The sequence below is a fragment of the Gopherus evgoodei genome, chromosome 11, assembly GCF_007399415.2.
Source record: "Gopherus evgoodei ecotype Sinaloan lineage chromosome 11, rGopEvg1_v1.p, whole genome shotgun sequence".
Taxonomy (NCBI): domain Eukaryota; kingdom Metazoa; phylum Chordata; order Testudines; family Testudinidae; genus Gopherus; species Gopherus evgoodei.
In genome coordinates, this window is record NC_044332.1 from 21576835 (window position 1) to 21603869 (window position 27035).

The window sequence follows — 27035 nt, forward strand, 5'->3', positions numbered from 1 at the left end:
ACAGTGAGCGCACTGTCACTTTAAGCTCCCCCACTCGGTCTGGCCTCCCCTCCCCACCCCCCCAACGCTGACTCTCTGGAAGTTTCACTCCTCCTGTCCTGGTTCTGGCCCTGGCCCAGCCCTGAGCAACACAGACAGGCAGGATTAAGGGAGGGACTCCACTCCAGGCAGCAGTGGGCTGGGCTGCCAGGCCACCGCACCACCAATGCCGCTCTGGGCTCCCCAGGACTGGGGCGGCAGACCCAGAGGCGTGAGGGAGGGAGAGGATGGGGAGAAGCCCGCCAGCCCAGTACAGGGGAGGGGCTAGAGAAGAGAGGATTCCAGCCACAGCCAGCAAGGGGAATGGTGCCCCAAATTTTCAGGTGCCCTACGCAGCTGCATATGCCTAAGGATGGCCATAGGTTTCCTTCTTTCTCTCACTTTCTCCTGCTGTTTGCACTATTCTTCATAATTTTCTTTCTGCACTTTCCCCCTACATTTTGTTGCCTACTCGCTTGCTTTCACCCTCCCTGTTTGGCCTGTATGGTAGCAAAAATGTTTTTCACAGGGAAAGGCTGAGGAGGGAAATGGAAAAAAGTAAGTTAAGTGTACAGACTCAATACATATATTTATTTATACCACATATATGGGCTTAACAACCAGGGAATACATCTTAATTCAACAGACACGGAATAACAAACACGTATCTCACACCACTAGCCTCATCTCCCAGTGTCTGCAGGAACTAGATCTAAGATTCCAAATCTTACTTTACAAACCATGAAGCATTTCTTTCTAGCCCTGATGAGATCACAAGGAGTTGGCTTTAGAATCAGTCTTATAAAACTCATACAAAAATAAATTTTAGAAAATGTCTAGTTTGTGAAAATTGGTTTAAATACCAGTTTTTCCTCTCATTCCAAGCTTTATACGAATAAGAAAATCCAACTGGCAACAAATCACATGGCTGAAATTTGAAAAACCAGAGTTTCAGGTGGTGGGGGGGAGACTTCCAAATGTCAGATTATCTGGGTTTACCAGTACTTGGTAACAAGGATAAACTAGTTTTAGACAGGGAAAGAGGTATACAGTTACCCTATAACACTCCAAAGAGGTTTCTAAAATACATGTCACAGGTCCAGCCAGATGCCCTCTTCCTCTGAGCATCCACCCCTGGATCCCCTGGGTACTTTAAGCCCCTGGAGCCCAAATAGAGTCCAGCCATTCCCCCAGGCTTAGATTCCCTAGGCATGCTATTGGGGCATAGATCTGCTCGCTGTCTAGCACTCTTATCCTGAGAGCTGGAATCTGCTGTACAGCAGCTAGCAGTGACTCCTCAGATTCTCCTGTACTTAAACATCCCTTCTCCTAGAATTCCTCTAAATTTATGGGTTACAGTTGAACTCTCTCAGGGGCATACAACAGTTGGGAAGGAATTCACACATACTTAGCACAGAGTCCAACACATTTGCTCTTTTACAAAACAAAAGATCTTAAACCAGTGTCCCTCATTAGGTCACCCTTCCCTTATGAATCTTTAGGGGACCATCAGTGTCCAGGAAGGCAGGCAGGCAGGCAGACTCAAACAGGCTGGATCCTCACTGATTGGAGAAAATGGCTCCTGAGAACAGCTTTTGTCCTTTTAAAACCTTTCAGCCCCCCCATCAGCACCTTTACCAGTTTCCACACACAGCTGTCCTCCTCCAGGTGACTTTGTTGATGAGGCAACCTCCCTCCTGACAAACCAGTTCCCCTAGACAGAAGGAAAATCTATTGTCTAGAGCAATTACATTTCAATGGAAGAGCACTTAACTTAACAACTCTCTTTTGCCATTCCCTCCTGGGGCAAGGTGAAGTCTCCCTACTTTCTTTACACTTCCTGGGGAGAGGTGGTGTGCTTCCTCCCCCAACTGACCCCACTGAAAACATAGATTAATTAAGGGGCCCACTTCCCCAAGAAGTTGGGCTGGCAAGGGTGTCAGCTGACAGCACGGGCCAGAAGGTTTCAAAAGGGCAGAAGATGCCCTGCTCAGAAGCCATTTTCTCCAGATTGCCAGAGTTCACACCCCTCTAGTAGGTATGTAATTTGGCAGTACTCTTCACTACCCAATCTCCCTTCTCCCATTGGAGTTCTGACACACACTACCACCATTTGGCTGTGCCTCATTTTCCCTTTGCCTGCAATGTTTTGAATCACAGCACCTGTTAGCTGTCCCTCAGACTGCTCACAGCATTCTGGCCTACAGCATCATCTAGCATCATCATGTAGAAAGTCTCTATATGTTACCTGCTTCACAACTGCTGTCTGCCAGTGAGAGAGTTAAACTGTAACCAGAAATGTCACACCTTTCAGTAGAGTTCTGGAAGACGGTGTGTTCAAATATGAAGTGAGAGGGGGTCACCAGTGCACCCAGAGGGGGTAAGAAGCTGGACAGTGAGTTCCAGCTCTCAGGATGCGGTACTAACTAGCAGGTCTGCACCCCAATAGTGACCTAGGGACTCTAAGATTGGTAACGTGGCTGGACACTAGTCAAGCTCTGTAAACCACAGAGGCTTAGATTCCCCTCACAGTAGTTCGGTCCTGGGGTGGCTGCAAGGGGGCCCCTGATCAGATCTGTGACAACACTGAATGAGTCACATTCATCCCAAACTTTTACCAACCACTCCCCTTATGCCTATCACAATCCTTCATTTCCTCCTCTACATAGAATATGTATAACATCACAATGAATATGAAATTAAAACAAACTAAACAAATTGTTAAAATCTTTTAAAAAATTAGGACACATACAAAGTGAAAATATTAATATGTATTATATATGTACACATTTTTATTACATAAAATTATATATTAGTATAAATAAATATACATGTTTTTCTCTGCGCCGTTTCTGTATTTTCTTGGTTGAGTCTTCTTTCCTCAGCCACATTTTGCCCAACTCTGGGCTAATTGTTAAACTTCCATTGTTTTGACTGCAGGAACTGTTTCAAGGCTTGTGCTGATTTTTTGGGATGAACATTAAAAGCAGTCTTCAAGGGGGAGTTACTGAAAGTCATGGCCAAGCCCACAGCAGGCAATATGCTGTGGGTTTGGGAAACAGAATAGTCACTTCTAAAACAAACTTACTGGCCAAGCCACTTCACCTCTGGCAGCCCTCTCTTAGGCCTGGTCTACCCTTAAAAGTTTTGCCTGCATAGCTATGTCAGTTAGGGACGTTATATTTTGCTGGCATAGCTGTTGGTAAAAGCCCTCATGTGGATGCAGGGATACCAGGAAAAATGTCCTTTTTGCAATGGCTTACTTTGCTAGGGGAAGTAGCATAAGCTATATCAGCAACTGGTATAACTGATATCAACTGCATCTACTCTAGGAGAGTTTTCTGGTATAGTTATAGCAGAAAAGCTTTTAAGGGTAGACAAGGCCTTAGTTTGTTTGCTAGACAGGAAACTATACCAAGAATATTAAATAGTTCCCAACAGGGTTTATGTGTTTACTTACTTTAAGTGTGCAGGGTGAGGGAGGAAGTGTGTGTGGAGGGAGGGAGGATGATGGGACCATGCCATGGATGGAAGCACAGTCAGGCCAGTGACGAACTTAAAACTGACTCATCCAGGCCCCAATCCTGCAAAAAGACTGAGGATCAACCAAAAGTACTCACATGCACACTCACTTGCCTCAGAGCTTACAGGATCAGGGCCTTGTAGAAAGTGGAAGGGAAAGGAATTGCTACATTTATGGTAATCCTGTCTCTTATTGTTCCTGTAGGGAATGGAGAAGGTAATTAAGAAAAATAAAATTACTGAGCAGAGGTCTTTTGTCTCGTACAAATGCAGTGGGAAAGAAGAACTGAACCTTGTGCGTGTGAAGAGGTTGCAGTGTCTATAGCACATGGATAATACCTAGTTGTTCGTTGTCCTTATGACTGAGTCTGAAGGTGCAGTGGAATGGGTGACGTGGTGTCTGCCTGAAACTGGAGCATGCACTAAATCTAGCTGTCTGAGACTCATTCTAGATGGGACTGAAATAACATTAGAAGGGTGGGAGCAAGGAGCCCTAGGAACTGGGCTAGCTACATAAACTCCTCTGCTTGGTGGAAGGTGGCTGTTATTTGCTAGCCAGATTCAGTTAAGCAGTCTCGTCAGACCCTGGGCTGCTGCTGGATACTCAGGGGTCAGCTGTGGCAATGAGCACCTTTATCCATCTGTGCCTGGTGTGACAAGTATAATCTCTTATTTCAGAGGCAGGCCTAGCTACCCTTACCTAGGCTTTTGTCACTGAGAGATTAGATTACTGTAAAGCACTTCAGGTAGGGCTACATCTTGGGACCATTGGGAAGCTGAAGTTAGTTCAGAATGTGAGAGCCTGTTTGTTAAGTGTGAGTATATGACACCAGTGCTCTGTGAGCTGTACTAACTACTTGTGGGATTCTGGGTACAACTCAGGGTGTTGGTCTTGACCTTTAAAGCCTTGGATAGTTTGGGTCCAGATGACCTTTAAAATGGCCTCTCCTCTCATTCCGTGCTGCCACAATCAGGAGAAGCATGCCAGCCAGAGCTCCTTTGCTACAAAAGAGATGGAGCTGCCAGGGGGGCAGTCTCTCCAACAGCCCCTGGACTCTGGAATGAGCTCCTGCCTAACTATGGGCTGGGAATGAATTATAATTATATATGGGGTGGCAGTCTTATCAATTTAGCTGATTCTTGTGTTGGTTTAAATACTGGAGCACGGAATAGGCACTGCTAATGGCTATGTTTCAAAAATCAAAACATAACTAAATACAAGAAATCTGTCGTTTTGAATCCTTTCAACATTGTCCTTCTGCTTGGTTGGCTTATAAGATCTGCTGCAGAGCTATGGATTACCTGCCTCTCTTATCCTAGCTTCTGCCTAAAGTTTAAAATTGGAAACATGTGATGCCTCAACATCCAAAATGTTTCTAAAATACTCAGATACTCCAGCAACAGGCACTTCAAAAATGCATGGAACAATGACAATTGAAGATAAAGCCCACATGGATATCCCCATCTTAACATCGTGTCCCATGCAATTTCCATTAGCTTTTAACTGGGAAAAAGAAAGAGTTTTTTCCTCAAGGTGTGTTGTAGCAGGAGTGAGTATTGTTGCTGTGGATCTGAGGTCCTGTTGCAATCATACACTCTGCTGTTCAGCTCAATATGGATATCCAGTAGGGGGAGCTTTCTGCAAAGAGAGAAACAAAATACTCACAAGTGAATGGAGGAGATCATCATTTTTAACTCAAGAAGACACCAGAGGACAAGCAGCTACAGGCTCAGTGAGAGGAATGTTTCCAATCTCAGTTTTTAATACCAGAGATAGAGCTCACAAACTTGAGGTTACACATGCATTTATCAGGCAGGATCTCTTATACTCCAAACTTACTAGCTTGTCATGGAGGACTGGACTCCTTCCATTCCTGACATCTTGTGACCAAGTTTTAGATTTTAGGACCCCGTGGGGAGGTGCAGAGCTGTTCTGCTGACTCACACTGAACTTGGCTGCCAGACCAGATGGGACCTCTTTATCTTAGCTTCAACTCAGGATAATAAATGGGCAAATGGCTCTCTGAGGAAGATTGAACTAGAGGGAAGGTCAAGAGGTCCCACAGGGAAATTAAAAACAAAAAACACACCTGCAGGCAGCTCTGGTTAAACGTTTATAGTTCTAAGTACAGTACTGCTTAAGGACTCTGTTATTTAAAGACAACTTTCGGTTTGGACAATAGCCTATGCGGGACGTGTGTTGGGGGTGGGAGAATAGCATGGGAATTCTGAGTGTTCACATATCTTCTCCAGGACTGGACTTTCTCCTCCCATGCTGGAAGTAATCTTGCAACCCCGAGCTCTGGCACACCCTTACACTCCACTCCAGAATTAAAAGCTCTACCCCATCTGTAGAGTACCTGGCCTGCACCCTGTAGGTCTGGGCCTACCTGGACCACCAGGCCTGGGCACCATCTTCCTCTATGGTCTCTCACATCGTCAAAGTGCTCTGTAGTACTAAGCAGAATGAAATCTCAGCTCTTTTGCTATGGGGCAATAAGTTGAATGAAAAGGGTTTTTTTGTTTTTTTTTTACCTTTTATGAGGATTGCACAGGAGCTCAGCCAGACAGCGTAGATAATGGGAGGATGAGCTGGGTGATCTTTCTAACACAGACACATCCACCTTGCATTGACTCCAAAAGATGTCTGCTACTGGGGGAATACTACAGTTCCTAGCTCTTCTGGAATTGGCAGTGATTTTCTGTTCATTCCCATCCACCTCCAGCAGACTGGTGGGTTCTTGCTGATCTGCTGGCACAATGTAGCTTTGAATAAAGAAGAGCTTTGGTTTCCCTAGGAGTTCAGGGCATGAGTCTCCAGTAAAAAACTTCTTCACTCGATCCAGGGGGTACCCAGGAAAGGTCTGGTCTGTGCAGAAGATGCTCTGAGGGCTCCCCCGGCTGACCAATATGCAAATAAAGCTGTCATAGTCTCTGTGCTTTTGCAGCCTTGCAACTTCATGGAATGTTTGATTCATGGCTTCCACACTTAAATACTGGTAACAGTGAACTTCAAAGCCTAGAGCTTTAAAGGTGTCCTCCAGTATATCTGGAAAAAGAAGAAGGAATTTGTTAAAGTGAATGTATTTCACGGCTCAGTGAATATCAGCCATGTTGAAAGGCTCTTAATATTATGTGTTTCACTACTGGAAAAACAAGAGGTTTGTTTCACTAAAGAAATTCAGCCAAAATCTAGTGTCTTTGCAGTGATGTCAGTGTCACAATGGATTACCCACATGACGATATCTGAATATGAGGGAGGTGTCACAGTTTCAGGATAAGTGCACCTGTATTCCATCACCAAGGGCACTTGCTTTAGGCTCCCAGACTCTCAGCCATCACCTTTCTGGGCAGAAACCTGTCTCACACTCTCGAGGCTGCACAGTTGTCAGCCTACACTGTGATATCCCCAGCAAGCCAGATTGCCTAAAAGGTCAGCACTTGCACTTTGCTTTCTTTCCAGAGGCTATGCTCAAAGTATCATTCCCAGTTACAAATTACCACACAGTCCTTTTTAAGCAAGCAGATTTATTCTTAATGAGAGCCAGAAGTTTTGGCAGGAGGAGTCAGTGGAGCTGTTGGTTGTGGGGAGGACTCCCTTGCCCTTGGTTCCCCATTTCAGGGAGAGTCAACTTATTTTGGGAGGAGGAGATGGTGGGCTGAATAACTCTGTCTCCACTGGAGCAACCAGCTACTCACATATTTAACCAGAGCAGGGGCATACATGATCTCACTTCAGGCCTGCCCTAACTGTTTCCCTTTCTTGTCCAGTTACCCAGACTCACACAGGTGTTTGCCCAATAACCCTCCTCTCTGGGGAGTCTGGCTTGAACCAAGCTCATACAATACAGACCTTCTCCCCTCCTTTCCTAGCAGCTGATACCTTTACTGCAGGGTTCTCAGTCCTATCCCTGCTGAAGTTTTCCTCCTAGTGAGATTCCCTCCCATGTGCCCTTCCTCGCTGGCTCCTGCTCACTGAAGGCTGTTCTCCCAGGCCTTCTCTCTAAGAACTCTGGAGAGCTACTCAGCCTAGGCCTGCTCACTGGTCCTTTCCTGACTGGTCCCTCCACCTGGGGAGGTGGGCTAAGCCTGGGACAGGTGCAGCTAAGTCCCAAGCCCTTTAAAAGGCAAGGTTATCCCATGACACTGCCACTAACTTGAACACCAGGGAAATACATGAGCCTTTTTCCTGCTAAAAGGATGAGCAGGGAAATAGTTAATGTTGACATTTAAATTCACATAATTAGGCCTCAGTATTAATAGCCCATTGAATGAGTAGCTCACACTTCTCTCAAAACTATTTTTTCAGGCTGTCTTCAAACTCAGGCAGACAGCAGCTCATGTTGTGGGTCACAGAGGTGATTATGTGACCACTTGCACAGCTGCGTAATCATTTACACAGGCCTCTCCTTAAAGTCTTTTCTTTAATTTTACCATAGGTGATTCAAGCGTCAGGAATGTAGGGAAGGCCTTTTATCTTTATGGTCTGAACAAATCCTTTTTCCTATTCAACTTTTGCCTCCCTTTAGACAAGTAGGAAAGGCATAGCATCCTCGAAGGATACTACATAAGCTATAGCAGGGGGACACTCATATACAGTAAAATTCAGAGAACCTTCCCTTCACTCTCCCTCTTGCATCAGGGTAAGACCTTGGGTCACTTCTAGCAGGGCGCTGGCACGACTTGTAAAGTGGGGGTGCTGAGAGCCAGTGAACCAAACTGTAAACCCTGCATATGACGGAAACCATTTCAAGCCAAGGAGCACAGCAGCACCCCCTGCACTCCTAGTTCCAGCACCTATGACTTCCAGTTCCAAGAACCCCCATATGGTGGCTATCAGAATTTTCTTGTTTTACATCTGTCAGCCTAAGATGCCATTTGCCTGCCCGACCAGATATGGATCCTGCTGAATTTCACTGGCTGTGTCTGCATGCTTTGCAGTTACTATTCTCCAAATATTTTGTGAAGTATAAATACTATAGAAAGATGGTCTGTCTGCTTAGCTCATTAATGATGAGGAACAGCAGAGAGCTGCTCACACATCCTTTCCTTCCATCTGCCCTTAGCCTTGAACTGGTGCTGACTGCAAGCATTCTCTGTTTTCTATTCTTAGCCAGTCAAGTATTCCACTGGCATGGCTCAAGCCCTAGAGAGATTATTGCTTACGCAAGAGTCTGCCACATGGAGCTTTTCAAAAGACTGTCTGAAAAATTCAAATTTTAACCTGTGTATTTACGGAACTGAACTTTAGATGTAAATGCTTCCAAAATGTCAAGAGGAAATTAAAGAAACCAGGTCCTTCCTCTCTAAAGCTGCGATATCAGCTTCTGCTAAGCTGAGATATAACAGAAACCTAGCTGTGTTATGAACAAAAGGTCCTGTGCCTTCAGCTACTCAAGACACGTGCTGTCCAATGTAACCACACAGTGTGAAGTGCACCATTGCTTTTATTTTTAAAAGTAGTAAGAAACTTACAACCCGTGGGACCATCCTGCCCATCCCTGGAGCTCCCTGCTGGGGAGGATAACCCCTGGCCCCTCCCCTGCTGCTTCAGCTCGCTATGCCGCCAGTGCTCTGGGCAGCGGGGCTGCGAGCTCCTGCCAGGCAGCAGGACTGTGAGAGCCACCGACATGCCCCAGTGCTCTAGACTGCACGGCAGCGAGGCTGGCTCCAGCCGGGCGACATGGCTGCCAGTCCTGCTACTCTGAGTGGCATGATAAGGGGGTGGGGCACGGTCAGGGGACAGGGGGCGGTTGGATAGGCGTGGGAGTCCCGGGGGGCCTGTCAGGGGGTAGAGGTGTGGATAGGAGTCAGAGGACGGGGAGCAGGGGGGGTTGGATGGGTTGGAGGTTCTGAGGGGGGCAGTCAGGGGGCAGGGGCAGGGGCCAGGCTGTTTCAGGAGGCACAGCCTTTCCTACTCAGCCCTCCATACAGTTTTGGAACCCCAGGCCAAAAAGTTTACCCACCCCAATTTACAACGTACGATCTTTGGGACAGAGACTCTCTCTCTTACTATGAGTATTTACAGCACTGAGGGCAACGTGCTGCTAATCTCAGCTGGGCCCTTTAGGCACTACTGTAAAACCAAATAACCACGAAATAATAGTACTAAATAGTAACATTTACACCAGATGGCCAGTGAGACCTGATCTTTGTTTTGCAACACACACTTGCACACTCGGAATGTAGTCTGGCCAATCATAATCCTTACATTAAAATATTGTACATGCTGGATAGTAGAGCTGCAAAGAATTTTATGTTCTTGAGACCCACCTGTGTCATTGCCAATGCAATCTATAATCAGGCATATTCCTAAAGGCCAACTCTGCATTCTGTACCGATCGTCATACACCTGAGAAAAGTGAAAGGGCAAATATTTATTTCATAGCTGCACTCTCTCCTGCAGTGCACAGACCTTCTCCTTTTTAACTCCCTTCCCACGCAGAGTTGCCCCCTCCTTCTCTCACCCTCCGTGCTATGCACAGAGTGGCTGGCAGAAGTGTAGCTGGAGGTGCTGCAGCTGTCCCTCTAACTGATATACTTCACTTCTGTGATGGGAAAGGTTCAGCGGGCACTGGTGCATGGTTTTTATTTGGCACTGCTATTACCCTGGTTTGTCCTCTCACTCCACGCAACCTCACTATCTTTAACGGAGTTGCATAAGCCATAAACAAATGCAGAGCGTGACCCAGACTTTCTAGGAAAGTTGGGGCAAGTTTGATTGCAAAGTTGTTTACTGCAGACAGATCTTTAAGAAGAGTCTTCTTAATCATATGGCCATTCACAGCAGTGACCCTGATGGGACTTGGACAACTTTTTATTGCCACAACAACAGGAAGTGGATTAGCTGTGTGTTCTATGGTTAATTAAAACAACATTTATTTCCTTTCCGATCAGTCATCATGTGGAAAAACTACAGATCTGTTACAGTTCAGTTCACTCCAATCCCTCCCCTTTAACAAGTTTACCACCACTCTGCTATAGGTAGTCTACTCCTAGTGGAATTCTGTGCCCCCCAAAATTAAAAAATTTGCAACAAAAAATTACAAATTCTGTGGATATTTTAAACTTCTGCAAAATTCTGCATATTTTATTGATAAGAATAACACAATATAATCACACTAGTTTCAATTATTTTTGATTATTTACTTCAAAATACCTGTCAGCAAGTATGTCTGTAACAATACAGACAACAAAAAAGATTCAGGAAATGTGTTTTTGACAGATAGATTCCTAACTAGGCATATTAATAAGAACTCTGAGTAATACTTCATTTAAACTACAATACAGAACCATATTTCCCACCTCCCTCAGAAGCTGTGCAAAGGCTTGGGGGAGTCAGGGGTAACAGAGGAGCTGAGAGAGAGGGAAGTAAATTGCTAGGAAGGAGCCTGGATGTGAACTTGGAGGGTTGTTGGATATGGGTGGGGAAAGTATGGAACAGGGTTTTGTTTTTGGTTTTTTTTTTTGGGGGGGAGGGGTGAGGAGGGATTGTTAGGGAGCTTCCCCCATGTAGACCCTGGCTGACCCCTAGCCTCTCCCATTCAGTCAGGCACATCTTCCTCTGTCCCCATGTGTCCCTGTGCCCCAACACAGCCACTCCCCTGTCCCTGTACCCCTCCCCCATGTGTCCCCATGCCCCCACACAGCCACTCCTCTGTCCCCATACCCCTCCCCCACCCCCAGGTGTCTCTGTGCCCCCACACAGCCACTCCCGTTCCTGTACCTCTCCCCCGCCCCATATCTGTGCCCCAACCCAGCCACTCCCTGCCCCTGTACCCCTCCCCCGCCCCCACGTGTCTCTGTGCCCTCCCAGAGCCACTCCCTTGTCCCTGTGTAGCTCAGAACGTCCTTCTCCCTATGGCCCTGCACCTCCACTGCCATTCAGCCCTTGCCCCAGTCTGTCCTCCACCATTAGCCCTTATAAGCCCCTGTCTGACCCCCTTCACCAGCACCCCACAGCTCCTGTCTCCTGACCTGGACTGACAAGCGCTGAGAAGCGCTTCCCTTGCTGGTGGGCAAAAGGCAGAACTGCAGCAACATTCTGGCAGAAGCTTTTTTCTCCGCAAAAAATTAGAAATCTGCGGGGCTCATTAAATATGCATGAGCGCAGCAGCGCAGAATTCCCCCATGAGTAGTATTCCCCTGCTAACAATAATGCATACAGTAATCCCCTGCTAAAAATGCACAAGTAGTATGCAATCATGCAGTTTTCCAAGGATGTCTTGTTTTTTAAAAAAAAAAAAAAAAGTCACAAAAGAGCCTAAAGTGTACATATACCTTTTTATTCCCCTGAGATGAGGTGGCTCCCGATTCCTGTACTGATGTGTGAACTGGCTCTGCTGTGGTTACAGAACACAATATAATGATTCTCAGCATCTATGTGATATTCCAGTATGTAGATATTAATGATGTTTCTTTCAAATTAAAATTAAATAAAAAAGTAACCCAAGATCTCTCTCCTTCAGCCCTGTTAATTCCTATCTGAGCAAATACATACTACAGGTTTTAAAAAAATTCAAGTGAACCTACCAAGTTACTAGTGATCGAAAATCATCGTGCGCTGGAGGAACAGTGACCTATTACTGTTCATAAAGCACCACATGTGAAATGAGTTGGAGGTCTCAGCTTAATTCCTGATGGACTAAGGTGCCCACGATAAAACCTACATCTTATTGCAACCCCTTTTGGCAAGCTCTGCAGAGATGCCAAGGATTAAAGGGACATGGAAACACAGCTACCCTTTACATTCCTAGTCAGGGGTCCCATTAGAGTGGTAGCTCATGGGTGTGCCAGCGTAGGGAAGTCTGCACTGCTGTTGCTCATATTGTTCCAGTTTGGTGGATAACAAGAGGATATCAGCCTCCAGGGCTTCAATTCAGCACTTTTCACAAGCAATAAATTAGCCAAAATAGTAACACATTGCAGACTTAAGAGTTCACTTTGCTTTCCTAGGCCAGCTCAGATGGATATAGGAAATCCAGAAGTTGGGAAGTAAGTTAGCCCTAGTTATGTCTTGATTTACAATGGTTAACCCTGATTCAAAAAAGCTGTATTTTCATCAGAACCAAACCTTTACCTAAGAACAGCACATAGGCATACTGTGTATGTCAAAAATTAATCTAATCAACCACATCCTTTTATGGGCAGGATAGTCCATGCAATTAACAGCAAAAAGTAAACTGGACGTCGTTCCTTTCCTTTCCCAGTGTAGTTTGCACCTTTTTTCTCTAGGAATATTTCCTCAGGTATTTCTGACCTCAGAGAGATTCCCACACAATACTTGTACTGAATCCCATCCTTGGTCTAACTAAGTGACACATCTAGTCAAGGGTTAAAATACCAGTGATGTGGACAATGCTCAGGTCTACAGGCTTTATACCACATCCTATTTTAAATGTGATATCTCCCACACTGGTGGATAGATGGTATCTGAAGGAAACTGATTCTATTATCTTAAACAGTAAAGTGTCATTTTTGCTTCCTTAGATTCCACTTCAGTAAGTTAAATAGTTTGTCACCCAAATGCTTTGAAGAATGTTTAAAATGTAGGACATTGGAAAATTGAATAAATAAGTAAATATTAAAAAATGGTGCTCATATGAAATGCTTACAAGCTTCAACTGAAATCAACTGGAGTGGCAGGCAATCAACACCACAGAAAGCTAGTCCCTTAATACAAGGAAGTACAAAGTAGGTCTTTTTGTTAATGAAAGAACAGGTATGGTGTTCTTACTCTGAATGGCATGTTGTCCACTTAATGATCTTTCTTTGTTCACATTCTGGATCTAAAAATTAAAAATAAGGCATATTTTCTCTCTTTCCAGAAATGTACAATCACACCTTGTTAAATATCACACAAGATTTTTCAAAAGGAGAAGGTTATAAACAATTAACAGCTCTATCAACTAAATGGGAGTAGCAAAATTTTCCTCAGGCACAAACTTTGGGCAAAAGTTCAGTCAAAACAAAGCTAACTTCACAGAGAGGTAGAAAACTGTGAGCCACTGAGGTGTTTTCCAAGCAACAGCCAGTTAAACTGAACTGAATGGGATGCTGTATCTATACTAAAGCAATTCCAAAAACTAGTTTTGTTTATTTCCAAACTGGTAACAGAAAAGGACATTATTGTTGAAGTTGAACAGCTGGAAGATCAGAAGAGCTCTCAGGTAGACAAGGTGTCTGGGACTCTAATTAGGCAGCACTCACACACCCAATGCATGGACACTGCATGGACACAGGCCGAGGTGGAGTGTGACCAACCAGACGGGGCTAAGTCATCTCTTCTAGTTGCAGGCCATGAAGAGCAGGTCCTTAAAAGGGGAAGAGGCCATGTGCTCAGGAGTGTACTCACAAGTTTGTACCTCCCAAAATCGTACCTTCTGTGAAGGCCCTTTGCCCGGACCACCTGGCCAGTGGTTCACCACGTTGCATTCCATCGTGCCTCAGGAAGATTTACCTTCATCGCACCGTCCACGAGTGCGCTGTGGGACACTTACCTTGAAGGATCCTGACATCTCCAGTGCCACGCCTCTCCTGGGAGCATGAGTATGCGAGTGTGAGTGTGACACAAACACACACCCTGCCCTTCTTTTGAGCTTTGCTATCAGTGTAATAAATGTGCTGCTTTCTGCCAAACTCCAGTGGGCCATTAGTCCTCCCTAAGCTTACTAGCTGGCCCAATTTTGGATAGAAAACTGTAAGCCAATGAGGTGTTTTCCAAGCAACAGCCAGTTAAACTGAACTGAATAGGATGCTGTATCTATACTATAACAACTCTGAAAACTAGTTCTGTGTATTTCCAAACTGGTAACAGAAAGGACATTATTGTTGAAGTTGTGTTGGTGGGTATACTGTGCACTTCAGTGTTATTATATTTGATACTCTTCATACATTTATATCTACAGAATATATAAGATTGAAGAATTCTCTCTGAGGAAAGGGCTATATTAAGAAAACTGAAAATTATCAAGACATCAATGTCAGATAACATATTCAAGACGCAGCTGCAAATCTAGGATAAATTACATACGACAAGAATAAACTCCTAATAATCTCAAAGGGTCTTGTCATATATTCAGTCAAGATCAAAGGACCAGACAAATACATTAAGCAATGCATTATATTCCAATTACTAGCAGTACCAGGCGCCTTCAATTAGTTTTCTCTATCCTCCAACTTCTTGGAAGGTGAATTCCTTCTTCCTCCTGACAGCTTTTACAGACAAACCATGAATCTAACTGATTTGTTGCATACTTACCCCTGAACTGTAGGGAGGGTCAATGAGAGTCAGGTTAGGGAGAGATGCCTGAAGTGCATTTATATACATTGGCTGAGAACCACTGTTGGACAGAGCTGAAAATTGAACAGAAATAGGCTGAGATGAAATTAGCAGTGGTTACTAAAGCACAGCCTTCTCCCCTAGCTGAGTGTGTGTTTCTACATGCCCAGTACAATGGGGTCCTGGGCCATGACTGGAGCTTCTAGGCCAGGGGTTCTCAAACTGGGGGTTGGGACCCCTCAGGGGGTCACGAGGTTATTACATGGGGAGAGGAGGGTCACAAGCTGTCAACCTCCACCACAAACTCCGCTTTGCCTCCAGCATTTATAATGGTGTTAAATATATTAAAAAGTGTTTTTAATTTAAAAGGGGGGTCGCACTCAGAGGCTTGCTATGGGAAAGGGGTCACCAGTAAAAAAGTTTGAGAGCCACTGTTCTAGGCACTAATGCAAAACAATGTGAGACAATCAATTAATTTTTCAGTCAAAGCTGGATCACCATCTTAAGGGCATAGTACCTACATATTGCAAAGCTCTTCAAAATGGTAGCATGTATTCCAATAGGCAGCAGGTGAAGAGAAAAGTTATATTCCCCCCTCTGAATGTCCTTGGCATTGTGATTTATCTAAGCATTTTTTTACACTGTAGTTCCTCTAAAATGTAATCCAATGTCTTCATCCCTAAGCACGTCCAATTCTTAGGAGGACTGAATGGTCCCTATTCAGTAATGAGGTGCAAAACGTGTCTTACCTGCACATTTGTACCGCTGGATCTTTTTTTTCAAGTCTATCCTATGAATGTTCTGCAAACAGTCTTCTATCAAATCCAACTGATTAGGAGCCACCAGATTTAGTTTCTCTAGATCACTGACAACAGCCAGGAAACTCTAGGAGAGCAGCAGAAAGCATTACAAAGTGGAAGGCCAGAAATTGTTCCCTACCAGAAACTCTGGGAAGAGCAAGGCTAGCCTCAGTAGCCCAACAAAACAACACAGGGCATAATCCAGGCTTTCCTTTAACTCTTCAGAGACTACGAATGCAAGTCCTCCTAAGCATTCACACAGCTGCTGGTCTGGAATGTGCAAGGGTTCTCGGCGTCAGGCCAAATTATTAGCTGGAAGCCAGAGTGTGATGTTCTTGCAAAGACATATCATAGTGTTTGAGGAAACAGTTTTCATTTTCGCCCCACTGCTCAGTCAGCCAGGCAGAACCTTGCGTCATGCCACAGAATATGAAAGCCTTGGGAAATTTGTATGTTTTTCCCCCACCCACTCTTTTCTCTGCAAGAAAAAACTCAGTGACAAAACAACAAATTTCTTAAACTTGTGCTCTGTGAGGACAGATTAATTATCTCCCAATTACTACATCCCTCTGACTCAGAACACCCAGAGAGACACAAATCAGGATTCACATGGAAGAAGAGCTGCTTTGGTAAAATAAAGCAGTTTGTTTAATATGTGAACTAGGGGATAAAACACAAAGGGACGTTATTCCCCATAATCATGGCTACATTCATATTTCTCTCTGTTTCGGAGGGAGAGGGATTGGATCCCACGTTTTCAAATGGCAGAACTTTTAAGGGGAGAGGCTTTATTTCTAAGGGCTTGTCTACATCAGAAAGTTGCAGCGCTGGTGAGGGAGTTACAGCGCTGCAACTTTGAGAGTGTCCACATCTGCAGGGCATCACCAGCGCTGCAACTCCCTGTTTGCAGCGCTGGCCGTACTCCCGTTTTGTCTCGGGTGTAGAGGATCCAGCGCTGGTGATCCAGCGCTGGTAATCCAATGTAGACAGTTACCAGCGCTTTTCTTGACCTCCGTGGAAGGAGGAAGCCTCTGGTAATCAAGCTGGTTTCCTTTCCCGGTTTGCTCTCTCGGTCCCGGAGCCACCCAGCAAACCGCAGGGAAGGAGACCTGCTTGCTCGGGGTGCCGGGACCGAGAGAGCAAACCGGGAAAGGAGACTAGCTTCGCCGCGGTTTGCTCTCGCGTTCCCGGAGCCAGCCAGCAAACCGCAGGGAAGGAGACCTGCTTGCTCGGGGTTCCGGGACCGAGAGAGCAAACCGGGAAAGGAAACCAGCTTCGCCGCGGTTTGCTCTCTCGGTCCCGGAACCCCGAGCAAGCAGGTCTCCTTCCCTGCGGTTTGCTGGCTGGCTCCGGGACCGAGAGAGCAAACCGCGGCGTTCCCGGTTTGCTCTCTCGGTCCCGGAAACCCGAGCAAGCAGGTCTCCTTCCCTGCGGTTTGCTGGCTGGCTCCGGGACCGAGAGAGCAAACCGCGGGGAAGCTGGTTTCCTTTCCCGGTTTGCTCTCTCGTCCCGGAACCCCGAGCAAGCAGGTCTCCTTCCCTGCGGTTTGCTGGCTGGCTCCGGGACCGAGAGAGCAAACCGCGGGGAAGCTGGTTTCCTTTCCCGGTTTGCTCTCTCGTCCCGGAACCCCCCTTGAAGCCGCCCAACAGCGCTGCAGTGTGGCCACATCTAACACCACTTGCAGCGCTGGTTGCTGTAAGTGTGGCCACTCTGTAGCGCTGGCCCTATACAGCTGTACTAATACAGCTGTAACAACCAGCGCTGCAAAATTTTAGATGTAGACATGGCCTAAGTTTCTTCCAGCAACTAGTCCCAGTAAATGTAGCACTCTTCATATTGCCCTCTCCTCATCTCTCTCTCGATCTTTGTTCCTGTTCCATCCTATCTGATTTTAATGCATCATCTTTCCCCCCATAATTCCTTATTTCCGCTTCTCTTTTCCACTTTTTCTATGCATCTCTTCTCTCTCCCTTGGGGTTTCACATTATTTTCCTTTAGTTTCTCATTCACCTACCTCTTCCATTTTGGAGCAAAAAAGATAATTCAATATGGAAACAAAAAGTAGGCATTACCTTATCTTTTGCCATTTTCATACGTGGCACATAATCCTTGAGCAGGAAGGTGAGAGAACCCACTTCTTTTTTATCCAGCTCTTCATTAATCTCTACCATCAGCACCCTGCAAGAGAGATCAGCCATTTCCAAGGGATTAGCTTTCAATAATATCTCAGTCCTGCCCATCTGCCCCAAGTCACAGGAACAGTCTTTATCCAGCTCCCCAATCTGATTAAATAATCTGTTCCTGGCCATCAACACATATACCTCTCCAGTCTCCAAGACACACTCTGTAGGGAGATGGGTCCAGTGGTTAGGAGAGCAGATTGGAAATCAAAGAAGGTGGGTTTATATTCCTGGCTCTGCCTTTGACTTGATATGTGAGCATGTTAAGCTACAACCCACCAAGCCATAACATTAAGTGTTACTATTACATGACTTCTGACTGCTTCAGGGGACGAAAGGAAAGCAGGAGAGGGATCAGGCAGACATGTTCTCCCAATAGGTGTCATGATTTCCTATTGACTCAATTCCCAGTCCTTGCTAGCCTTTTGAACAATTGCTGTAAAAGTCACTGTACAGATAAACTCTAATAGTACCGTGTGATAGGTAGGAACCGCTCTGGGTGCATGTGGCCCTGCCCAGTCCGGCCTGTACAAGCTGGAGCCAGGGCTTTAAAAAATGAAGCAGAGCAGTACAGAGGGAGGCAGTGGAAGGGAGCACAGGACTGCTCTGAGCTCTGAAGGGAAAATGCTAGTACCCAGGAGCTCACTGCCTGGATCTGGCAATGCAGGCCTGGGCAAACTCATGGAGGAGAGGCAGACAACTGGGATTGCAGGCCAGAGACTTAGAGTGAGTTACTCTGGAAGCAAAAGGGGACTGGGGTAGGAAGTGGTCCAGAGGAGACCCATGGCGTAGCACTGCAAAATGTTGAGTGTAGCTGTCCACCAGTAGGCCCTGGACCGGAGCCCAGTGGAAAGGGCAGGGCTAGGCTCCCCTACCCACTCTGAGAGCACATTACCCCACCTGGAGTCTTCACTTTGGTGAGAGACTTGCTGAAAAAGGCCTTGAGTGTTCAAGTGCTCAGCCCCTTGCTTATTTTCAGTGGGCTGGGGCAGGGGTTGGGGTGTGAGAGGAGGTGCAGGCTCCAGGGTGGGACCAGAAATGAGGGCTCCGGAGTGTGGGAAGAGGCTCCAGGCTGGGACAGGGGGTTGGGATAAAGGAGGGTGTGAGGGCTCTGGCTGGAGGTGTGGGCTTTGGTGTGGGGCTGGAGATGAGGAGTTTGGAGTACAGATGGGGGCTCCAGGCTGGAGCCAAGAGGTTCGGATTGTGGGAGGGAGTTTGGGTGTGGAAGGGGGCTGGGGCAGGGGGTTAGGGTGTGGGCCCTGGGAGGGTGTTTGAGTACAGAAGGGGACTCGGGGCTGGGGCAGCGGATTGGGCTGCAGACTCCGGGCGGCGCTTACCTGAGGTGACTCCCGGGAAGCGGCTTGCATGTCTCTCTGGCTCCTATGCACAGGAGCAGCCAGGGGGTTCTGCATGTTGCCTTCGCCCACAGGCACTGCCCCCACAGCTCCCATTGGCCAAGGTTCCTGTCCACGGACAGGAGCAGCACATGGAGCTCCCTGGCTGCCTGTATCTAGGAGCCGGAGGGATATGCTGCTGCTTCCGGGAGACGTGTGGAGCTGGGTAGGGAGCCTGCCTGAGCCCTGCTGCACCACCAACCAGAGTTTTAGTGGCCTGCTCAGTACCATCCGGGTGTTCCGGTCAAAAACTGGATGCCTGGCAACCCTATACACCTCCTACACACATTCTACCCCATCCGGAGAACTGAACATCAGAATTATGTAGTCTGGAGCAGGTGTAATTCCCAGGGTGAGTCAATGATAGGGAGGTGTTATTTGATTTGTAAGTATCTGCAAATTCATAATTTCAATGGTGTCACCCTCTGCGCGAGATGTGAGATGCACAGCCCACCTGGTCCCAAGCTCCACATCCTCTGAAAATTTTGATAATACAACATAGTCAGAAATGGGTTGAGTTGGGTATTGCTCAAAAGCCCTTTCTCCCATGAACACAATGGTACCAAACAAGACAAACTAGAACATAGATATATATTCAAACATTTTGAACTACAGTTTAAACACAGGCTTCTCAAACATGCAGCCCACACAAAAACTTTAATTGTGGCCCTTGACTGACAGTACTGGGTTATCGATAAATGCTCAGAACATGATAGTAAAAAAAATAATTGGTTGTTACAGATAAATGGAGAGTTCTTCAAGCTGATTTTCCATCATCTGTTTAAATTAAAAAAAAAAAAAGGCAGTTCAGTGATATTGATTGATTATCAGCTTTATTATGTCAAAAGAGTTGTAATAAGTTAATGGTTAAGATGTCAGCATATAGCCAGAAATTACTAGAATCCATCTGCAAACAGTATGCACAGAGTTACGTAACATACGTTACATAATCAATTAGAATCCCAAAGTAATCTACCACAAAAACTTTGTTTTACTTTGATCTTCCTCATTTTTAGGCATCAATGGTGAGAGAAAGATACCTGCTAGTCTACAAATTTTTGGAGACTATCACTGCAAAGGACCTGGTTAAACATGATGCTTGGTGGTACCTTGCATGCTATAAGAAGTGCACCTATAAACTGAATTTGGCAAGGCTAGAGAGGAAGTACATCGAGCACCAGGAAAAAGTTGAAGATGCCAGGACAAGTGCCAGCTGTGGGTGAGACTTGCCTTATACTAGATCCCATGGCAATGGAGGATAGGTCCATCAATGACTATTAGCCAGGATGGACATGGATAGTGTCCCTAGCCTCTGATTGCCAGAAGCTGGGAATGGGAGACAGGGAATGGATCACTTGAAGATTATCTGTTCTGTTCACTCCCTCTGGGGCACTTGGCATTGGCCACTGTCGGAAGACAGGATACTGGGCGAGATGGACCTTTGGTCTGACCCAGTATGGCTGTTCTTATGTGTTTCAAGAACACCTGCTCCTTCTGCAGCAAGGCAGAAGCCCAATGGTACCCATTAAGCACAGTTTCAACACGTGAGACAGGTGAGAAACGGCATGAAGCAGTCACTTCTAGCAGGAACGTTGCTTGGAAAGTAAAGTTAAGTGGGTGCACTGACCGAAGAGATGCTCACACATATGACACTGGGTTCACATCGAGTGCTACATCAAGAATGTATGTAGTATGTTGCATCAAAAGGTAAAAGGAATAGAAACAAAAACGGATTTTACTACTGCAAACTGTACAAAACATTAAGCATGGCTGGGATGACTTCCCCAGAAGTAACCAAGTATCATCGAGGTGCATTAGATCAGTGGTCCCCGCCATGGCGCCCGCCAGGGCATTTATGTGTGCCCGCCTAGTGCTCAGCACAGGAGAGAAGCCGTGGCCCCGCGCCTGACAGGGACAGAGAACTCAGGCTGCAGGTGCAGTATTCTCTGTTCCCAGCAGGCGTGGGGCCGGCCTAGTGCCCAGCAGGGGAGACAAGCTGCAGCCCCGTGCCTGCCGGGGACAGAGAACTCCGGAGCTGCAGTCTATGGGCGCCAGTTTTCTCTGTCCTCACGGCTTCTCTCCGGTTTCTCTCTTCTCTCTGGATTCATATATTATGTAATATTAAATATGATGATTTTCGTATTATTTAATGTACAAATACAAAATAAGCCTTGAAAAATTGTTGGCACCCGCCACACTCTTCTGAAAACATGAATATGCTACTGGCCACAAATAGGTTGGGGACCACTACATTAGATGCTGTTAAATGCCATGGAGTGGCAATTTTAAAGCTACTGGATGAGCTTTCTCACTTGCAACCCATTTTGTGTATGGCAGACTGGAGCTCATTAACGTCATGGCAAAAGCAATGTTCAGTGACGAGATACATAAAGATGTCTGTCAGATGGATATTTTGGGTCATGACTTGTATAAAGCCTTCAAAATCCAAAGAATTATCTAAAGATTCATCGATCTATGGGATCCAATCAAGAAGAACAGACTAAAGCTGTGTTCAAAAGCAAAGAAAAAAGTCAGCGTGGCAGGGACTATTACAGAGCTAACCACAGACATGTCACTGTTTTTTCTCTTCTGGTCGTATCCAGATCTCAGTGTGATGCTAATGTATGTTAAACTCTGGGAAAGTGCAAGTTCTCCATGGTACCATGATCGATGCAACAATGCATATGTACCAGGCAAAAAGCATACTAATGCACATCTTCCATGGTCTTCCAAGCCAGCAGATACTGACAACGTCTGGTACTTTACATCAGCAGACGCCTTTCAGCATAGCAATTACAAATGGTATGTCTGAGGCACAAGCTCTCAATAAACTGGAAGCTGTTAACACCTGCCAAGATTTGGCTGAACACTTCATAATAAGGCTGCAGAGAAAACACTGGACCTATGACAAAGTCCACCTGGTGTTTTGACACCTATGCAGAGGCATCAGTTACAAATATTATCACAAAGAAGAGACTCCATAGTATTGCACTGGTCCCGCATAAAATCATTAATTCTGTGAACATCTCCAGTCTCACAGTGAAGAAGCTACTGTCTCATACTTGCCCAAAGGACAAGCTCACTGCATACCTTGCAGGTACTACAGCATGCGAAGAATTACTCAAATGATTTTGTCATTGCAGGCGTAATGAAGCTGCTGCCTTGCACTGTTCAGTGGCGTTTCTTCATGGTTCCCTTGATGAGGATGACACTAAAATTATCTTGTATGCCATCAAAGCCAGAGAGAGGTGCTACTAAACCCTGAATATTTACACAAGACACAGATGATCTAAAGCTCTCTGAAAGACATTACCCGAGACTTCTGCAAGATTCTGTTTTCTCTGCCTGCTCCTGGGAGAAGAGAATCGCTGTATATCCCTCAGAGATGTGTTCCTATCACTTGGACCATTAAAAGCTGCTGCTCCGCCAGGATTCCACAACCATTCAGGATGTGATATTACTGGAAGGTTGGCTGGAAAGTTCAAATGATCTTACTGGAAGGCATTTATTCAGCCTCTGAAGTCGCTCCACTCATTTTGAAGGTGCTCAGAACAGCTGAGACAAGGACTGTTGAGGTCATAAGCCCCCTGGTGGAGTTCAAACGCTGAGTTCATCATTTCAACATTATGACACTTGTAGAGCTATGCTGGCAGATGTTTTTCCAACAAACAGACAAATGGAGAAAAATTCCCACCACCAAGATGTGTATTGACACCTGTTATCAAGGGGGCAAATTATCAAGCAATGGAATGGCTCTAGAATGACTGAGTGATCCAAAACTACCCTCCTGTATTGGGCACAGATGGGACTTGGAGGATGACTGATCACATCAATTATGTGTGAAATACCATATGCTCTTGAATCAATCCTTCAGCTAATCATATGCTCATGTCCAAAGACCAGATGTTCACCACCCTGCAAAAATTTGACAAGCAGTCTGCCTTATGCAGAGATGAACCAGTGTGAGACAGACAAGGATGAGTGTGACACCAGTTCTAGCAATGGTGCCTTAGACCAGTGGTTCTCAACCACGGGTACGGGTACGTGTACCCCGGGGGTATTCAGAGGTCTTCGGGAGGTACATCAACTCATCTAGTTATTTGTCTAGTTTTACAATACACTAGACGAAAAACCCTAGTGAAGTCAGTACAAACTAAAATTTCGTATAGACAATGACTTGTTTATACTGCTCTATATACTATACACTGAAATGTAAGTACAATATTTATATTCCAGTTGTTTTCTTTTATAAATTATAAGGTAAAAATGAGAAAGTAAGCAATTTTTCAGCAATAGTGTGCTGTGATACAAAATCAGACATAAAAATACAAAAGTAAGCAAGTAGTTTTTAAGCGAGGTGAAATTTGGGGTTACTTGAGACAAATCTGATCCTTGAAAGGGATCTAGTAGTCTGGAAAGATAGAGAGCCACTGCCTAAGACAGAGGCAACACTGATGATGACTTGGATGAATAAATATTTTCAGTCCTACATTGTCAAGGCTAACTTCCCTAGGATTACCAAAGAGCAATGTCTTTTTTATGTAGATAATGCGTCCCTGTGATAAAGTATCATTAAAAAAGTGTTGATTTGTAAACATTTTCTTGAATATCTATCTACATAATTGTTCTAGGGATGTCATATTTAGTACCATTGTCTTAGTGAGAGAAAGGGCTTTCAAATGATGCCCAACTTGATTCAATTCCAATGACACCGTGTCATCAAAATTTCCTCCCATGCGAGGAGGTGGAAGTTGGGTCGAGCAATGAGTCACCCCGCCACACTGCAAAGACTGACACTGGTGAAATTATGATTCTGTACATTTTTTACAAATCAGATGACACCACCCTTACCTATCACTAACTTGCCCATGGAATGAGATTTTGCTCCCAGATTAAGTACATGTTGCCCAATGGCACTCATGGGTTCCTGAACGACTTTAAGAGTCTCATTCCTCAGTATGGCTGGGGTCTGAAGCCTCATGGAAATGCTAGTCTCTGCCTCGAAGGAAGGTGGGGAGTGCAGTGAGAACTGCACTCTGGCACCCTTTAATGCACTGTAATTGATGCAGGTTGAGCTTTACTTAATTCAGCAACTGAGTTGCTGCAAGGTATATAGTAAGAATTAAACCAGGAAAAAGTATCCCAAAATGACATTCTGGGCAAAAGCCTGGGCACCTTCATTCAGAATGACTATGTGATAGTCACTGCTGGGGGTAAGATTCCTCTTAGTACGTACCATAGCCAAAGTGAGGGTATATGGTATGTAAGGAGAATTCCCCCTTAGCAAAAGCACTGTTTTAATAAACAAACCAACTGGGTTTTCAGCATTTCCTCTTCAACAATGAGCACACCGCACCCACAAAAGCTGAAGTCAGACCAGGTGAATAGCAGGACAAACTTCCTGACAGAGCAAGTGTTTGTCTGTGGAAGAGTCTTCCAGGAAAGTGGAGGGAATCCCTTCACTAAGACCATTTAAAACTAGACAGGACAAAGCACTGGGAGGTTATGCTGCTGGGACAATCCTGCACTGTAGGTTTATGTGGCCTGGTTTTGAATTAACTGACAGTGATGAATGGGGGTCACTAAATACAGTGATGTTGTACAGGATCTTGTCTATCTATTCATCCCCACTGCTCTTCCCTCTAGCTATATAAATCGCACAGGTACCTATGTTTAATGCATATAGTTCTCCTCTGTTAAATACGAAGCCAGACACTTTTAACACCACTACTTCTAAGAAACCGGCAGGCTGCATGTAGGGACCAAATTTTGGAGACCATCTTTATTATACCGCTGTGCGATCCTTTTCTCTGCTATTCTTTTACCCATAATTTATAGTAAAACAACAACAACAACAACAACAACAAAAAGTCACCCGTGAAAAATGAAACAGATAAATTACCTGTAATCAGAGACCATTCTAGGATATCTCGCCAGATCAGTCTCCACTGCTGTTCTCTCTGTCCGCAGGGCCCTTCTCAGCAAGTCAAACCTCCTCACTCTGTATAAAAGCTCAGACAAGCCCAACAGCAGCTTTCCCTTCTCATTCAGCATCCCCAGAAGCTCCCTGATGTCTGTATTAGATAAATCAGGAATGAGATCCCGGCACAGAAAAAACATCATCTCCTTTTCATCTTCGTCCAATTCCTGCTCAATCTGGTGAATGAGGGCAGCTGGCACTTGGCACTTTGTCATCACAAGCTGCTGTTCCTTTAAGTTTATCTGCCCTCTTTTTGTGTTTTAAGCAGGAAGCCAACATGTCATGAAGTCCATTTGCAACAGAACATGTGGTTGGTTGTTGATCTTAATCAGGTGTTTTTAAATAGTGAAGTTCTGTTGGGGGCGGGGGGAAACAGGCCCTGCTTGAATTGATGATTTACTGAGCAACCTTTCAAGTCATCCAAGTTCCTGCTGCACTTCAATCTTTGAGGCGTTCAAGTTCCAGTCAAAATGCTGATCCTACTTACAAAGATCCAGTGTTCTTGAAGGGGTTCCCCGAGCTGTTCATTATGAATAAAAAAAAGTACATGATAAATCAGTGTCAGCAGAGAATGGAAGATCCATTTAAGTAAAGCACTATTAATTACGCAAGTCTGTAAGTTCCAAAGGAAGTGAAACAAAAAATAGCAGCCCACAAAGGAGAACAGTGAGTATTCAGGTTGTTTTAGAACATGAAAACTTAAGAGCCATAAATTTAAAAAAACTAAACCCAATTATTCTTACAAATGAAACAAAGAAAAAAAGTCTCAGTGCTATTTCCTGCAAAAGTTTAACAGCCAAGAGGTGTAGTGAAGTCTCTTGTTACTAAGACAGTACTTATTACTGGTTACTAAGCAGTACTTTTTAAAAGTGTACTACAGAACATTATTTAGTATTCACAGCACATATTAACTAGCATACCAGAGACTAGTGTAAATACATTAAACAAAGCACACTCCAAAACAGAGGAGCAAAGTACATTTTATGATATATTATCCTTGCTTATCAGAATAAACACCAGGCTCACTTACTACTCAGTTCATGAAATGCAGGAATCCATGGTGGGTTCTCTTAGTTGTTGGTGCCAATTAGAGAGGGTCCACTGTAAATGAGTTTTTAAAAAGGTTTTTCTTTTACTTAAAAAGAAGTCCAACACAAACTTATAATAAATCTTTGAAGCTGCATTTTTAATAGCCTGCATTTCCTATTCTTTAACCTATTTATGCCTCACCATTTTCAATATTTAAAGTGTAAGAATAGCATTTTGGTGAAGGAACTGGACTGAGTTTCTGGAGACCAGGGTTCCTTTTTCCTGTTCCTGCCACACAGTTCTTGGCCAAGTGTCTTCATCACTCACTGTCTCAGTTCCCCATCTATTAAATAGGGTAACAGGCCTTTACTACCCCATAAGAACAGGGTGAGAATAAATGCATTAGTGTTTGTGATGTACTCCATTACTATGTACCTACCTAGGTAGATAGCTGTTTTCAAATGTACTTTTCTCTGAAGTGAAAGTCAGTAGGACTTAGGTGCCTGAGGCCTTGGCTACACTGGCGCTTTACAGCGCTGCAACTTTCGTGCTCAGGGGTGTGAAAAAACACCCCCCTGAGCACAAGTTACAGCGCTGCAAAGCGCCAGTGTAAACAGTGCCCCAGCGCTGGGACTGCGGCTCCCAGCGCTGTAAGCTAATCCCCATGAGGATGTGGAGTACATGCAGCGCTGGGAGAGCTCTCTCCCAGTGCTGGTGCCGCAACCACACTCGCACTTCAAAGCGCTGCTGAGAGAGCGCTCCAGCGGCAGCGCTTTGGAGTTTCGAGTGTAGCCAAGCCCTAAGGCCTTGGCTACACTCACACTTTACAGC

At 45.2% G+C, this 27035-nt stretch overlaps 1 protein-coding gene across 1 annotated transcript in view; it reads right to left on the minus strand.

Annotated features, from left to right (window-relative positions):
* Positions 1-588: 588 nt before the first annotated feature.
* Positions 589-27035, minus strand: part of CFLAR (CASP8 and FADD like apoptosis regulator) — a 39064-nt gene continuing 12617 nt past the window's right edge. Inside the window, 11 exon segments of the mRNA XM_030579853.1 lie at positions 589-5179; positions 6076-6589; positions 9814-9892; positions 11821-11882; positions 13277-13328; positions 14801-14895; positions 15571-15706; positions 17694-17799; positions 25098-25402; positions 25404-25695; positions 26206-26276. Coding sequence (XP_030435713.1) covers positions 5041-5179; positions 6076-6589; positions 9814-9892; positions 11821-11882; positions 13277-13328; positions 14801-14895; positions 15571-15706; positions 17694-17799; positions 25098-25402; positions 25404-25454 — 1539 coding nt within the window. The 5' untranslated portion in view covers positions 25455-25695; positions 26206-26276 and the 3' untranslated portion in view covers positions 589-5040.